Genomic DNA, 17,727 nt, shown 5'->3' with positions numbered 1-17,727 from the left:
GCCTTGAGAATAGCAGGCCCTTTGACAGAAGATGTAGTCGGGCCTGCACCATGACAAGGCTCTGGCCATAGCTTCTTTTTGTCCCGCCAGCGAGAGGCCTTTCGTCAACGTGGAGACCTTGCAGCCTTTCGCCCTGCGTTCATCGTGCAGGTAACTTGGATTAATGAAAATGTCATGATGACATTACCCCACTCTTCCTTCCTTCCCCTCCCGAATGTTTTGTTAATAACGATGTTTTTTTCCAGGCAAAACATATGCTACTTCACAACATTTGGAGATACGACATGTGCTGTGTGTGAATGGTCGTTTGTGTAGCTTGGGTAGCGTTGGGCCGTTGGCCAAAGCTGTGTGTCACGTGGCCTGGTGTCACAGTACCTGGCTAGCCTATTTAGCTGATGTCGGCCATTGGCTCCTTGCTGCTTTGGTTTCTCTGTTGACCCTCTTCTTGTTGGATTTAAGTGTTGATCTTTGTCCTTTTGAATCTCTCATACATGCTATAGTCTCTCTCTAACACACACACACACATGACAAACACACATGTTCTCTCTCTCTCTCTCTCTCTCTTTCTAACACACACAGTCTGCCTATGGCGGCCTTTCTCGATGGCTAGGCTGTGCTCAAGGATCTTCAGTCACAGTGCTCAGGTATTCTGCCACTGTGTACTCTCTGTTTAGGGCCAAATAGCATTTCAATTTCTTTCCAATGTGTCTCTCTCTCTCTCTCTCTCTGTACACTGTATATTGACTGTAGAACGGGAGCTCTCTCTCGCTCTCTCTTTTGCTATATGTTGACTGTATCATGCCCCGCCTCGGGCAGCGCTATTATTTAAGAATATGTTGACTGTATAAAAAAAAAAAAAAAAAAAAAATATATATATATATATATATATATATATATATAAATTTTTTTTTTTTTTTTTTTACCTTGGGGGGGGGGGGGGGGGGGGGCTCGCGTTAAATCTCGCACAGGGCCTCGCATTTCTCCCAGGCGGCCCTGCATGTAAGCACCTTTACAGTAATTATGATACCCTCAGCAACGATACCAGCACCATCAAATAAAAACAAGGCAGCATTGGTCTATAGGGGGGCTATGGGTAATGGGGAAACCTGCCGAGTACAGTGGCAGACAGTGCAGGTCCGATAAGAGACAGATAAGGGTACCATATTTCATAGAAAGTGTCCAGTTTAGAGTGTAACATGCACGTGATATATTGCAGTCCATAATAATATTGTGCCATGATCTCTTTGATGGGACCTCGTCCTTGATCCAAAATAAAATAATGTTTTTCCTAGCAGCAAATGTCAACAAATTGAACGGTCTCCTATGTTTGAAGTTGGCAATATGAATATCTGGGAGGCCTAGTAAGAGGCACAGGGGAACCAGTTCGATGGGGATCTGGAATATATCAGATAGTTCCTCTACAACAGGGGTCAGCAACCTTTTTGACATGGAGTGCCTGTTTGAAATATAGTTTTAACTAGTGTGTCTCAACAATATTCCATGCATCGTAATTTTTTTTCTCATAATCAGGTATTTTTTATGATAATTTTTACATTATTACATCATTATTGTTATTGTTATTATTAACAATATTATTATGATGGTTGTATCAACCCTAAATCTGAGTTGGGTGGGGGGGGGGGAATGCAATGCAGACAAACAGCTGCATACAGTGCGACCATTTCACTCACATTTGCCCATTCATTTTTGGACACATCACAATCATAGCTCCACTTACAGGCCTAATGGAGAACACCAGGATGTGAATGGAGGGTGAATGTGAGGTATATCGTGTAAATAAGTTTTGATTGATCGCAAGACTACACTGTAAAAATTATAATAATAATAAGTTACCAGAACTTGAAAATATTGAGTTCAGTTACTGTGCATTAAGGTTCAGTTTTCAATCCATAATAAGTTAACAGAAAAATAAGTACACAACCACATTATTTCAACCTAATAAAACTATGTTTATTATCATTGTTTTAAGAACACAAGTTGACTTGGTAATATTCACATTTTGAGTAAAAAAATGGCTTTTAACATGTGCAATGTTCAATGAAATAGAAAAATAAATAATAAAATGTGTTGATTAATCCCACTGGTCACAATTGTGACCGTAATAATGTTTGTTATAAGGCTCTGCAAATGTTACTGAATGATGTAGCAATGTATTTCCAGCTAAATTGAAATAATAAACAAATAAAGGGTCTCAATTAAATATGTGGTAGTAAAAAGAACCTGTGGGAGGATTTCAACAAGATAAATGCGACAACAGTGCAAAATATTTCACTATAATATTTATAAAAAAATAAAATAAAAAAAAATGATGCTGCCCCCTGTGCCTATGAAAATGCCCCGCGTGCCTATGCAGGCACGCATGCCTAGGGTTGCCTACCCCTGCTCTACAATGTCGAACCAGTAGCTCTGGAACTTTACACAGGACCAAAAGCAGTGGACGTGTTGGGATCCATTTTACTTTTAAGGGCAGGGGTTATATGAATGCAGGGCTCTACAGTGCGACCAAATTGCTCGCATATGCCCCTAAAAATATGTGTGTGCGAACCGTAAAAATCTATTACGCGCACGCTGTGCGAGTACAGATTATAGCCTCTCGTCTTTTTTTTTCTCCGCCGCGAGATCGCTAAAAAACTACAAGTCCCACATTGCACTCAAGCCAACGGTCCAATCACAGTAGAGTGACGTGACTGGTTTCATGAGAAAGAAAGCAAATGACCAATCGGAAGCTCTCGTTTGGCTTGTTTACTTCCTGAAACGCCACCATTGCGATATGCGAGAGTTTCCCCGAGACATGTAACTTCTAGTCTTACCAATAGCAATATATTGTATAACACCTAGATTTAGCGATAGCAATAGTAATATAACGTTAATGCAACAAAACGAATGCCTTGCTTTGTTAATCATAACGTTGGTATGCCGTTGTGTTGACTGTAACGGACATGATAACAACATAACACTGTGTACACATTCAAATTGCGATTCTAACATTTTCAAATCGATGCAGTTGAATTTTCCCCTTAGGATCGATGCATTGTTACACCCCTACACCAAAGTAACTGGCCCACTGTGTATGTGTGTACAGCTAACTTGGCTAGCGTTATGAACAGCAGAGGTGGGCAATAGGGTCCAGCTACAGCGCCGGACGGCCGGAGTGCAAGCGGTGTGACGTAATTGGCAGACTCGACTGTCAATCAATGGTCTACCTGACACGCAAACTCATAAACAATGTTTCTGTACTGGAGGTGTACAGTATTTCAATAGGCAACCCTGAAAGGATTATGTCTCTAGAAGAGCAACACAGCCAAAACATAGGCATTGTATGCATAAAAGGGACAAAAGCTAAAGTTAAGTGACTGTTACTTTTGTAGCAGTAGTTTGATTTGATAGTTTATTTGATGATAGGGACAGCACATGTTAATGAACATCAAGTACAAAATACAAAATGTAAACATGCAGGGTTGTAGCAAGAGCTAATTTACACACATGCATGCACAGTACAAATATACATTTATAAAAAAGATAAATAAAAATCTTTTACTTGAAATATTTTCACTGTGCTCCTAAATATTTTTGGGCGCTCCTACATTTCTTTGTGTGCTCCTAACTTTTTTCATTTAGGAGCACCTGTGCCCCTAGTGAAAAGGGTTAGCGTAGAGCCCTGGAATGCGGTGTAAGATTCTAACTTGAATAGACTTGGTGCGGTTGCAAACAGAGATTTTTTTTGCATAGGACCATGCATCCTGCCAGTCCTCGTCCGTAATCTGTCTAAATCTTTTGCCCAAGACTGTTTAGTGACAAGGGAGAATAAAGATGAGTTAAGGTTTAGCATAGTATAAAAAATAGTCTCACGACAGTATCGCGATACTAAATATATCGCGATACGCTGAGTATTGCAGTTTTTTTTTTTAAATCAAATTACACTTATTACCTTTTTTCAACTGCAAAGTAAAACTTTGTCAACATGTTTTATCTAATAAAATAAAGTTCAGTCTGTTCATCTCACTTCAATCATTTGTATTGCAGAACATTGTCATAATCTGCCCTTCGAGCCTGGGTCAATCCCTCCCGACCAGACGGGCCACAAGATCCCTCCGCTTGGGAAGGACTGCCTGTTAGCTCCCCCTAGCCGAGTCAATGGTGTACTCCCTCTGTTATTCCCTATGCTAATCAGTCTCCATATTCGTACTCTCTTATTGTCCCAGATGTTTATGTCTTTGTTCAATGTGTGTATTGCATTCCTGTGTGTGTTGTCCACTCTGTTCCCCGTCCCGTCTTGTTTTATATTGGTGTCACTGTTAATGTCAGCTTGTGTGTTTGTTCCAGGTGTTTCTTGTTAGTCATTAGTCTTCCTATATATGCTGTCATGTCCTGTGACTCCCCTGTCGGTTCGTAAACGTTACTTGTGAATGTTGTTGTTATCATTATTATTATTACCATAGCATTGTGGTTGTGGTTCCACGCAGCACCTTTCCGTGCTCTCCACGTTTGTACCCTTTGTTATTTGATCATTATCTGCCAGCTTAGGCTGTGGTACGTTATTGTTTTGTAGTTGAACTGTTGAAGTTAAGTAAAGCTCTTCCCAACTACACCCCGTTGTGTCCTGCCTCTCTCTCTCGTTCCTGTTATTGTGCCTGGGTCCACACCACCAACAACGACATTCTTACAAACATGGTATTCTCTCAAGCAGACAGATGTCAACACTGTAATCTGTGTTGCATATACCTGAATATATACTTTGTATTACAGTCATATTCCAACTTAACTGAATGCACATGCGTGTGTGGACTACTGTACTATTACAGGTATTGAAATTAACAATGCAACGTCCTTATACAAAAAAATTTATAAAAACGTTTATGAATAATTAAATATAGATACTTGGCGTCCCTGTACAGTATCGCCACGCAAAATATCACGATACTACTACGTATCGATTTTTCCCCCCACCCCTAGTTAACAGTGAGGTGTCCTTAGTGATAAACTGTCTAATTTGTAAATATTTGAAAGATTCCGTTTTCAAGCTGTAACTGTAAAAAGGACATCAGGCCCTGACCATCAAATAAATCACCAAGATTGGTTATACCCTGCGTATGCCAGATCTTGAAGCCACCGCCAATATGGCCCGGCTTAAAGTCAGGGTTGCCTACGATCGGGGTAAGAGGAAAAGTCAGCTTAGCTCGGCCCTCCACCTTACGGACGGTCCCCTCCAGGCCTTGATGGAGCATAGCGTGATGCAGGGTTAAAAAAAAAAAAAAAAAATCAAGGGCTTTTTTTGCCCCCCTTAACACTTTGGTTGCCTAAGGTTAAATTAATGATATACCATAGATTGCCAGCGCTATTTGTCTATGGAGAAAGTCCCCTTCTTTGCAGGGCTATAACTTTTTAAATTCTATTGCTACATTGCCATTATTAGGGCCCATTCAAAGTCCTATATGTATTGTTCATTGTGTAGCAACGTTAAACTTTTTCATTCACATATTCATAGTAAAGTATGGTCTAATCATGTATAAGTATGTTTTCATCTCTTTCTGCAGCTTTCTCCAGAACGTGATATATAGCCCCAAATGCATTATATTGATGATGAAATACAGTTTGATGGCAATCAGCGCGATATAAAAAATTCCAACTAGACGTACTTCTAGAAGTTACTACACGTCATCTGATGTTGACCGGATGGGCGAGGGGGCGTTTATAATTCCGTGGGCAGCGTTATACCAATCATCTAATGTGGGTCAAATGTTGATAATATCAGTTATTATCGAAGACGGTAACGTTACACGCTGAAACTCACCCCAGTCTCCGCACGCCGTTGGGCGATCATCGTCGAGTAGAAATTTTATCATTATGGGATATATTATTACCCGGTCCATCTCCAGCTTGTATAATGGTATATACGTCCAAATCATGTTGTTTATCGAGTTATTGGCAATCGATCGCTATGTAGTGTGACGAGCTAGAGTGCCGGAACCTATACCGAGTGCCCGGAAGTAATATGGCCGACCAGCAAAACCTCTACTGCGCTTCCTGTTAAGCGGTTGCGCCGATCGGCCACCAGATGGCGCTCCTGAACCGCCAGAGAGCTCAGTGGGTCCTGCTGGTGGATCTCAGGCCAGCGGAGGGACATTATGAATCCGATCGCAGATTTTTGAAATATTGATATAAGGACGCTGTACAGCGTCCCCCGGCAACTTTAGCATGGCCAGGAAAGACGTCTAAAGACGGGTCCCGGCAGTCAAAGTGTTAATTGATTTTCGGGGGCTTTTTTTGTATTTCGGGGGCACTGAATTTTTATGATGAAAATTAACATAAGGATTATAAAACATTGTTGACACTTTTTTTTACAGTCTTCGTCCCTATGTTTGATAATGTAATGTTAATGTCTCCATATATAGGGCTCTACGCTAACCTTTTTCCCAAGGAGCACATGTGCTCCTAAATAAAATGTTAATAAATAAAATCAAATAAAAATTTAGGAGCACACAAAGAAATTTAGGAGCACACAAATAAATTTAGGAGCACAGTGAAAATTGTTCAAGTAACAGAGTTTATTAACTATTTATCACATGCATATTATACTGTGCGTGTGCACACTATGAATTGAAAATGGGGGACCCTGATGTAAACAAGACGAAAGTCTTTCTCTGGTCTGCATCCCCTTAACAATTGTGTGTATTGAGCCGTACTGTACTGTACCCATTCTGCAATCTGTTAATAAAGTTTTCAATCAATCAAACGCAAAGGATATCGGTTGTCAAGCTGCTTTTGTATGTTGTAGTGTTGTTATGATACCAACATTTTGACTTTGATACAGATAGGAAAGGTAATGGAATATATTATTAGATGACGGAACATTGAAAATTCTTTATACAATTATTTAATTCATTATGAAATAGAAATTCCGTTTTTGGGTGGAAAGTTTGTTGCAAGGAGGGAGGGAGGCGTGGACCGCTGCGTGTTACACACAACACGGAGAAATGTCCAAGCGTCTAGCTGCTTCGGTGCGTGGTTAACGTTAACGTCGGAAGAAATTCCCCACTAAACCCTAAATTCAGAGCAGAGCAGTATCCTAATGACTTTTATGCTTCAGTCGATAAGGTGTTTTGCGAATTCTGTCAACATACCGTGGGGACTGGACCCGCAAAATCACTTCAAAAGCCATGTCAGCCGGATTCCTCTTTCTCCTCGTCTCTCTTTTGCTCAAAATAAAAATCAATGGGCTTCATGGCTGGCTGATTTGTTTGCGTTGTCTGATTCTGAATGTATAACTTGCCTAAGCTGGTACCGTGACTTTGTTTTCCAGCGCTACTGTGATTGGATGTTTATGCGCCTTGTGTAATGTGGGACTATTAACAGCGGAGCTTCACTCGTCTCGATTAAATGATTTTTCCGGGTCGCGCACACACACATATTATTAGTGGCAAATACAAGGGAAATGCTCGCACTGTAGATCATATATATAATTATATATATAATTAGTAAACTGTCGAGGGCATTTTATGCCCCCCTTAACTGATTTTCGAGGGCATTTTGTCCATTTTCAAGGGCATTTTCCCCCGAGCCCCCGTTAATTTCGAACCCTGGCGTGATGGGGTTAGAATTTAGAGCATAGTTTCCTAACAGACTTAAAGTCTTTGATAAATAGTAGGTTCCACAGGGGGGACTTAGATAGTGAAGATTCAATGTCTAGCCAGATTGAGAGTGGGTCTAGTTTAAACCAGCCGACAAGCACCCTAAGGTGCGCTGCTAGTTGGTAATGTCTTATATTAGGCAGGTCTAGACCCCCATCAACACCGTCCATCTGTAATTTGGCAATTTTCAGACGTGGTTTCTTCTCATTCCAAATGAATGAGCTTAGCCAGCCTTCTAGCACCTTGATAACCTTGTTCGTCAGCAGCACTGGGATCATTTGAAGAGGATATAATAGTCTAGGTAGGGGTGGACGGTATGGTCTAAAATTTATATCACGGTATAATTTGAAGCATAGACGGTAACGGTATATATCACGGTATCAGTGTTTCCGTTAGAATATTTTTTTTTTCTGATAGGCAGGCTATATAAAGAATGACATCCTCAAGGCATGTAGATTTATAATATTTTAACTTAAAACTAGGCTAATTTTGCGTATACAGTCATATTCCAAATAAAATAAGTCCTGAGTCGAGACTCCGTGCTGCTCCCAACGAATCCCAATAGTATGCAACTGCAGAGCCGCAGAGCAGGGGCGCTTTCAGGTCCGGTCACAGGCCCGCTCAACAGCGCCCCCCACCCAACGGCTGAATTGCCAATGGCTGAATTGGAGTATTGCACTGTGCAGGCACAGCGGCCCCGCTCTGCGGCTCTGCAGCTGCATGCTTCTCGCAAAAACCAGCATCCAGCTCCCGCTGCCCAGCCGTCGTTATCAGAACACTACACACATATCATAATGTTCACGGCAAACTGTAGTTGATCACCAGGTATGTTTTATTAACGTAGAATAATTCATATAAGAAAAACGATGGGGAAATCTCTTACCTTTCTCCACTGGTTAAAACTGAAATTGAAACTTGCTGTGCGCCGTGGTGATATGTGTTTATTATGAAATGACAATTGCGTGTTGACACGCCCACTGCGCGAAGCCTCCTAAAACTTTTTCCAGTTTGCACATATCTATTATCTATGACTAATTCTATCTATTTTTAGGGGCAAATGCGAGTGAAATAGTCGCGCTGTGGTTACATGACGTCATTGCTATTTTAGAGCTGCTCTACCGGTTACAAGGTATAGTCAAAATCCATACCGTAGAGCAAATTCATACCGTTTATACCGTATACCATTTATACCGTCCACCCCTAAGTCTAGGTAAGGAGTACGTTCATTTTAAGGAGGGCTATCCTACCTAGCCAGGAGATTGGCAAAGGGGCCCATCTAACTAAGTCTGCCCTTATGGTGTCTAAGAGAGGGGGGAAGTTGGCCTTGAACAGTGTGTCAAAGGTGGGTGTTACAAACACTCCCAAGTACACGAAGCCGGAGGGTGACCAACGGAATGGGAAGGGCTCGGGCAGGATCGGGATGGATTTCGGTGTACCAAGTGGCATTGCTTCGGAGAAGTTAATTTCGTACCCCGAGAAGGTTCCAAATGTGGAAATAATCTGGGTTAGACATGGAATAGAGAAGTCGGGTTTGGATATAAAGATTAGTATGTTGTCTGCGTAGAGTGATTTTGTGCTCCCTTTCACCGACCCCAATACCTGAGATCATGGCCGACTGCCTTATAGCCTGAGCAAGTGGTTCTATGGCTATGTCAAAAAGTAAAGGACTAAGAGGGTCCCCCCTGGGGGTTCCCCCGTTGAAGGGGAAAGTTGTTAGACCTAAGTCCGTTAGTCAGGACCGCCGCCATCCGTGACTTGTAAAGAACCCTGACCCAGTCAATAAAGGTGTTTCCTAGGCCAAATTCTGCGAGGGTTAAAAATAGATACGGCCATTCTACATGGTCGAATGCTTTCTCCGCATCGAGAGACAGCACCACAGGGGGGTGGTCCATTTCGTGAGTCATTTGGATACTATTAAGGAGCCTTCTCATGTTGTCAGTAGAGATCCTACCCTTAATAAAACCGGTCTGATCTTCGTTAATAATGAAAGGGAGCACTTTTTCTAGACACATGGACAGGATCTTGGAAAGCAATTTTTGGTCAGAATTAAGGAGGGCTATATAGGCCTATAGGAGGCACACTTTTCAGGGCATTTTCCCTTTTTAAGGAGGAGACAGATATTGGCCTCCCGTAGAGACTGGGGTAATATTCCAACTTCAGAGGAGTGATTAAGCATTGCCAACAGGGGATCCAAGAGAATATGACTGAATTCCTTATAGAATTCGCATCCGAACCCGTCCGGGCCCGGAGCCTTACCAGATGGCATACCCTTAAGGGCGCACAGAGCCTCCTCCTTCATAATTGGGGCATTTAGGAGCAAGTTCTGAGCCTCTGATACCTTAGGAAGGCGCAGATTAACAAAAAAAAGAGTGCATGTCAGAGAGAGCACCATCGGGTTGTTCCGTTTTATAGAGTTGGGCGTAAAAAGAGGCAAACTCTTTATTGATAGTTTGTGTCAAAGGACCTAACCCCATTTGAGTCCGAAATTGAGGCTATTATTTGGGTGTACTGTCAGCCCTCTTCTTTGCCAAGTTGGCTAGACATCTGCCAGGTTTATCACCGTGTTCGTACATTCTCTGCTTGGCAAATTTAAGAGAGTATTCAGAGTCTTGGATCAGAAGAATATTCAACGCAGTTCTGGTGGCCGTTAGCTCTATGAGCATAGTTGGGGTTGGGTTCGAAACATGTTGATTTTCAAGGTCAGCCAGTGTTTTACCTATTACTTTCACATGGTGGAGGGATACTTACAGTCTGTGGTGCATATTCACATTGTGGTTGTAGTGTGTTGTCACTAATGGGTGGTTTGATTGACACACTGTTTTCTTTCTGTTTTGCTTGTGTTTAAAATGGCCGCTTTCTAATTGACACAGGTGTGGTGATGAGGCACCACGCCCTACAAATGCAGAGCAGGCTGCAGGGAGCAGTTGTCAAGTCCTCACTTCACAGAGCTCGTCCTCGTCACAGATCTCCAGACCTCACCTGCTCACACTGCTTTTTCTCATTTTGACCTTTTTGCTGCTTGACCATTTTTTGTTGCTTTATTTTTGACCCTGTAATTTACTTTCCTTTTTATATCCTGAACTAGAGAGTCTGGAGTACACAGCTCCCCATCTTTTGCCCTTAACGTAGCTGTTCCAAATAAATATTGTTATTTTTTATAACTCTTGTCCAGTGTCCTGTGTCCACCACATTGTTGTATCTCCTTGTTGTCATTTACTGTGGATAGTAAGAATGACGTTGGACATTGATGATTTTGTTGCAGAGCCAATAACGGCGAAGGTAAAAAAAAATTCGAAGGATGAGTTAATGCAGGTAGCTACTAGGTTTTCAATAGACCTCGATGCAGGCCAGAAAAAGGAGAGCTTGCAAAGTCACTTAATTGAGGTGCTGCATAGGCAGGAGGTTTTTGGTGTGGCTGCAGATACATCTCTGGATGAGGAAGATGTAGATGTCAGGGCGTGTGAAAAGCTACATGCATTGGAAGTGGAGAGATTTAGGCAAAAATCGCGGGGTGAGATGAAGAGGTTATGAAAGCGCGTGAGATGGCAGCAATAGCCAGGGCAGAGCGTGAGGCCAAAGCTGCTGAACGTGAGGCCCAGGAAGCTGCTGATGTGGTACGTGAGGTACGCGCCAGGGGAGAACGTGAGGCCCAGGAAGCTGCTGATGTGGTACGTGAGGTACGCGCCAGGGGAGAACGTGAGGCCCAGGAAGCTGCTGATGTGGTACGTGAGGTACGCGCTAGGGGAGAACGTAAGGCCCAGGAAGCTGTTGATGTGGTACGTGAGGTACGCGCCAGGGGAGAACGTGAGGCCCAGGAAGCTGCTGATGTGGTACGTGAGGTACGCGCCAGGGGAGAACGTGAGGCCCAGGAAGCTGCTGATGTGGTACGTGAGGTACGCGCCAGGGGAGAACGTGAGGCCCAGGAAGCTGCTGATGTGGTACGTGAGGTACGCGCCAGGGGAGAACGTGAGGCCCAGGAAGCTGCTGATGTGGTACGTGAGGTACGCGCCAGGGGAGAACGTGAGGCCCAGGAAGCTGCTGATGTGGTACGTGAGGTACGCGCCCAGGCAGCACGTGACCATGAGATGGCGATACGTAACAATGGGGGTAATGCTGGTGCTGGAAATGTACCAAGGGAGCCGGGTTTTGACATGGCTAGGCAGAGAAGTATGGTTTCGGTCTTTTTGGAAAGGGATGTTGATAGTTTTTTTTTTTTATTATTATTTGAGGACATATCTAGCAGTTGCGGCTGGCCAGCAGATAAATGGACTATCCTCATGCAGAGTGCTTTGCACGGTAAGGCACAGACCGTGTATGCGTCAATGTATCGTGATAATAAGGATTATAATTTGGTGAAGCAGGCTATCCTTAAGGCCTATGAATTAGTCCCCGAGGCTTACCGCCAGAAGTTTCGTAATTTAAGGAAGCAAATCTCTCAATCTTTTGTAGAGTTTGTGAGGGAAAAGCAGTTGCTTTTTGACCGGTGGTGTGCAGCGGAAAAGGTCACCACAGTGGGGGAGGTTAGGGACCTAATCTTGTTAGAGGAATTCAAGGTATATGGCGTCTGAGGATATTGCTATGTACTTAAATGAGAGGAAAGTCAGGACCTGTTCGGCAGCTGCGGTCCAGGCTGATGAGTACCGTAATTCCTCTAATAGTAACCCCGGCTTGTATTTGTTTCAACTGTAGCGGATACCAGGCTTGTATTAGGAGGAGGCATGTATAAGAGAGAGGCCTATATTTCTAATTTTCAAACAGATCATAATGAATAAATCAACATTTTGTGTCAGTTTGAACCCAGTAAAATGTACTGGGTTCATTTATTGAAACCAAGTACTGTATGAAATACGGTAGTAAACAGTGCAATTACAGGTGGTAAAAAAAAGTAAAATAAAGTAAAATAGTGCAATCACAATACTGGTATAATAATAATAACTTTGTTTTATACAATTCTGAGGTAGGCTTACTCTCTTGGTAAACATTAACACCATACCATTATATGGTATTTACTGCACAGCCAGGCCAGCATATAACAACAATAACTAAATATACCCGGCTTGTATTAGGAGGCCGGCTTTTAATTGCTTAGCTCAACAGCGCACCCGGTCATTAATAGAGACCCGGTTTTTAATTGAATACCGGTTACTATTATAGGAATTACGGTATGTTCCATGTATTTGTTAAATTCCACCACCAGCACACCTGATTCAACTAATAAAGGGCTAGTTAAGTTGAATCAGGTGTGCTGGTGGTGGAATTTAACAAATACATTGAACGGCTGGGGTGGTTCGAGGAGATGATTGGGAAGCACTAGTCTAGTCGATTTTGTGTTTTGAGCACAAAGTTCATCATAGATCTAGCCTCTTTATTTTGCTCTCAAAGTGCACCAGATTGATGCATTTAACTTTAAAATGTACAAAAAAAAATCTGATTGATTGATATCTAGGTATAGCTGCTATATTTTCAATCCAGCAGGGGAACCAGGACAACGGTGTTCCACTTATAAAAGAGATACCAGAATAAAGTGCTCCAAATAGTTAGGCTGAATGTGAACAAGAGTTTGATCAAATGAAAGAATGAGAGGAGAGAAAGCTATGGAGACAAAGACCGAGACATACAAACATGCTGGAGCAGAGGAAGGAGAAGACTAAATCAAGATAAGAGAAAGAAACAACATACTGATCTCCTGGTGGTCTGTGGGCTCCTCCTTCATCTCAAAGGAAGTGTCCTTGGGCGGCTCTAGGGCGTCCTGATCTTCTTCTTTAATAACCAGTAGGTCTCTGGGTGGATCTGGGACAGAGGGAAACACAACTCAACATACTAGTCTTTATGTACTTCTGGGTCTGGAGTGTCTAAAGTCTCTTCAGTAGGAGGTCTTGTTCTGACTTACAGAGGTCCTGCTGGTCTGATTCCTCCTCCATTCTACTAGGTATGAGAAGTTTTGCTACAAGGATAAATGCAGATGGTCACAGAGAGCCCATACTGCAAGATCCAAGCCTGGAACTGAGTGGCCTGAACGCGTCTATACTTCCCACAAGCAAGTTGTCCTTCCGCGTTGCTCTGATTGACCACTGACGTTTCTGGTCATGTGACATGTGAACCAATCGCATGACGAGCAGTGTCTTAGCCCATTTCCGCATCGAACAGCCTGCAAACGACCTAACGTCTCGCAGTTGGTTAAGGTTAGAGTTTGGAATCAGGGCTGGCGTTCTATCGCCATGCTCTAAGACAAACTCTAACCTTAACCAACTTCGAAAGAGCGCCTAAGCTTAACAGTCCAAAGAACTTGACGTCACACGATTGGGCGCACATGTCACATGACCAGAAACGTCAGTGGCCAATCAGATCGCGCAAAAGGACAACTTGCTTGCGGGAAGTATAGACGCGGCCGGAACAGGATCCAGGACCTCCCAGATTAGGACCGGCACATAATTGATCGGATCCAGCACCTCTTGTGTCACGGTCATAATCTTCAATTATGACCAAATCAATACATTTAGTGTAAAAAACGTGTAAGATTTTATGTTATCTGTTCTGTCACTTTTATTTCTCATTAAAGTTATGCATAAATTGCTTGTTTAACACTTTGCATGCCACGCCCGAGATTTCTCGGGTTTACCCCCCGCGGGTTGAATGCCCACGCCCGAGAATATTCGTTTTATTCATTCAATTCTTTTATTAGCGATCTGAAATCATATTGCATCAAGCGAGTCTGCCGTTGGACATTCAGCTGCCTCAGCCGCTCAGATGGTAATTCACCCTTTTGGATTGAACTCAATGCAAATGAATGAGAGAGAAAAAACCCGGAATCCACGTTTTACTTCTCACTCATGCAACCGCCATCTACCAGCTTCATGTTGGACTCTCGGAGCAGCGGGGAATATGTGTTTTACTGTATACACGGTTGATCAATAAACATATCGATTTTTTTCGAATGGCGATTGGGAATTGGAATAAACCATTTGGATACCATCTGATCTCAGGTAAGGAATCTATGTTATCAGTATTAGGATAATCAGACTCGTTTTCACAGAGATATAAGCTTTTATGTGATTGTGTGTTATCGCTGTTTGACTGTGCGCGCCGTCAGGAAATAGGAGACTCGATTTTCGGCTCGCCACAAGAGCGTGCGTGGTTACACATATACTATTGATAATCTAGCATTTATTTGAAAACTATTCATGACATGGCCGAACAATGACAACGTTCTAGAATATTCCAGTAAAAGGCGATTATCATGGAATGTGTTGTTTTTTCCGTGAAATAGAGTGATTTTCAAAATGCTAGAAAACGGAAATGAAGGGATAAAACAATCTGCCATGACAATGTTGACTGGAAAATGAGTCTTTGATAAGCGACCGGCAGATTAGACACATTTAATGTAATAATTTAAAACATAGATTAGGCGATATTAACGTTAACATTGGAGTGGATGTGGGCATTCAAGGGACTAATAAGAAATTACACTTGGGCAGTGAAAGTGTTAAGGTGAGACAGCACCCCCTGATAGGAAAAAAAAATACTTGAATAGATATCACTATGAAACTTTCCCAGTTTGTTATGTACATATAAACTAAGAAAAAATATATTACAAGTTTTCTGAATTTTATGTTTATATATGCAAATGAGGCACTTCCCATTAAATATGGACATATTTGCATGCATCGCCAAGACTCGCATCACCAAAATGGATAATGCAAGATTCAAAAACTTTGTTTTATTTTGTTGATACATTCAAAACGAAACTTTGTATAGAAAGACTTTGTGGAAATACTGTCTACCGTGATAAAAAAAACTATTTTTCATCTAGTTTTGGTATAAAATGTACTATAAACCCGGCTATGAATGATATATATCAACAAACCTTTCTATAAAAAGAAGCATAATATGGATGGGAAGAAATGTGGAAAGGTTGGTGTGTGTAGGTACTAGGGAAATAGAGTTCCAACTCTTTATGTGTAAGTAAAATGCATAAAAGAGAGTTTTTCAGAAAACAACCTCAAAGTTTTGTATTGTAAAATGCCATAATTTTTTTTGAACAGCTATTTACAAACACAAGCCAACACCCAATCAAACCATTAGTAATAGACAACCTAAACACATTCCTGATAACTGAATAATAATAATGATGTTATTGAACTGAACAGAACTAAACACAGGCTACAAACAGTGTAGTAAGTGTAGTACCCTCTAATAGGCCACAACTAATTTGAATAGATATCACTATGAGACTTTCCCAGTTTGTTATGTACATATAAACTAAGACAAAATATATTGCAAGTGTTCTGAATTGTATGTTTATATATGCAAATGAGGCACTTCCCTGTTAACACATTGTGCGCCAAGAACGGCGTAAATTGTTATTGCCCGCCATGCGTTGAACGCCAACAACGGTGTATCACGTGTTTGGGATCAATATTTCCTTTTTTCGCCATGGCATTCATAATTCATCCAGCCTCCCTCCGGATCGCAGCCGGACCCTGTTCTGATATTGCAACGCCGATTGGTGCATCGAGGAAATTCCTCCGCCAGAGATATATTGTGGCGTGGATCAATATACACACTCGAGTGCATTTGGATTGCTTTCGAAACGCAATCATCGATATGATTTCGGCATTTATTGCGTCATACAAACCGGAAATGGATCTAGCAGATCGACGTCAAATAATTGGGATATTTTTCCTCCAGTCTCATCGGCGAACAGTAAGAGGAAACTAACTAATTTCAGCTTGATTGTCCATTTCTTTGTTTGCAATCAGTCTGATTAATATATCAACCCATACTAAATAAAGCCATTACTGACGATCAAGGAATTATAAACGACCCCCCCGCCCCATTCCTTCATGCATGATGAAGCTTAATGTATACCGATCATATACATTTGAATTTTTTAATATAGCGTATATAGGAAAGAAACGCCAATCGATAATCTATCATATGCTCCAGGGCCTATAACTAGCGGTTTTGGAATTACAGCAGAAAAGCTTAAAAACACTTATATTCTCGACGGTATATTAACACAACAATGTATGAATGAAAAAATATTATGTTCCCACATCCGGAACGAATCGATACCAGATGTTGAATGGGCCATAGTAATGCAGATATAGCTATACTATTTAAAAAGTTATAGCCCTGCAAAGAAGGTAAACATCTCCATAGGCTTACAGTGGTGGCAGAGAGGGCATAATGATGGGCAGAATGCATGGCGCCCAATGTGTTAAATATGTGCACATTTATGGATGCAATCAGGCTAAATTAAGTCAAATAAACAACTAAATGCATGTTATTGACATTTTATTGTCACTAGTTTCATAGAAGACATGTTTAGGAAGCAAAATATAACAAAATCTCAATATCGTAGAAAAAAAAGTTAAAAGGCAATTTTGGGGGTGCTGTCTCGCCTTAAGTAGGCATAGATTAGTAGACAATGCCACAATCTAAAAAAAAGAAGAGGAAAAGGTTTCAGAGAAATGTCATTCAGGTCACAGTGAGGCCTGCCCTGAGCACTAGCACAACTACTGCTGACTAGCCTACTGCTGACTGCCTGAAGTGGGCAACTCTCACCAACACGGTGGAAAATGTCAACAATACCGTGTTCAAACCAGTCGGACCCTTGCTGTTTTTAGCCAGCTGCACATAGGTCTCGCCATGGCTTTCGGCGTTACCCTCAGCAAAGGATCTGCGCCACTTTGATGTTCGAGTATAAAGTTAGCTTAACTGCTCCCGATGAGCAGGTTGCCACCTTGCATGGTCGACTCTGCTGTCTGCGTGTGAATGTGTGAGTAAATGTGAGGCAGAAGTTGTAAAGCACTTTGGATAAGGTGCTGTATACAGTAAATGCAGTCCATTAATGCTTCTTTGTGTCTAAATATTCAGACAAATGAATGCAATTCCAACAAATATATACACCGTTTGCTGGTGTCTAAATATTCTGGCATATTACTGTAAGTCCCATAGCACTTGGACAGGGGGATAAAGAATATGTGTGACTTATTTCAGGGTGCATCCCTATGTATTTTGAACAACTTTAAGCAAAATACAATCTACCCAGACATAATCTCTTAATAAATAATAC

The 17,727-nt window shown here is 41.8% G+C and overlaps 1 protein-coding gene across 3 annotated transcripts in view; it reads right to left on the bottom strand.

Moving 5' to 3' along the window:
- Window positions 1-17,727, bottom strand: part of LOC311234008 (uncharacterized protein) — a 93,506-nt gene that overhangs the window by 10,463 nt on the left and 65,316 nt on the right. For all 3 annotated transcript variants that reach the window (XM_084321086.1, XM_084321088.1, XM_084321087.1), the window contains exon 5: window positions 13,329-13,439. In XM_084321086.1, the coding sequence (XP_084177212.1) occupies window positions 13,329-13,439 (111 nt within the window). The remainder of the gene's footprint in view (window positions 1-13,328; window positions 13,440-17,727) is intronic.

This window comes from Notolepis coatsorum, assembly GCF_963971535.1.
Source record: "Notolepis coatsorum genome assembly, chromosome: 9".
Lineage (NCBI taxonomy): Eukaryota > Metazoa > Chordata > Actinopteri > Aulopiformes > Paralepididae > Notolepis > Notolepis coatsorum.
Note: the sequence above shows the minus strand (reverse complement) of the source record. Positions and strands in the feature narration are given on the sequence as shown.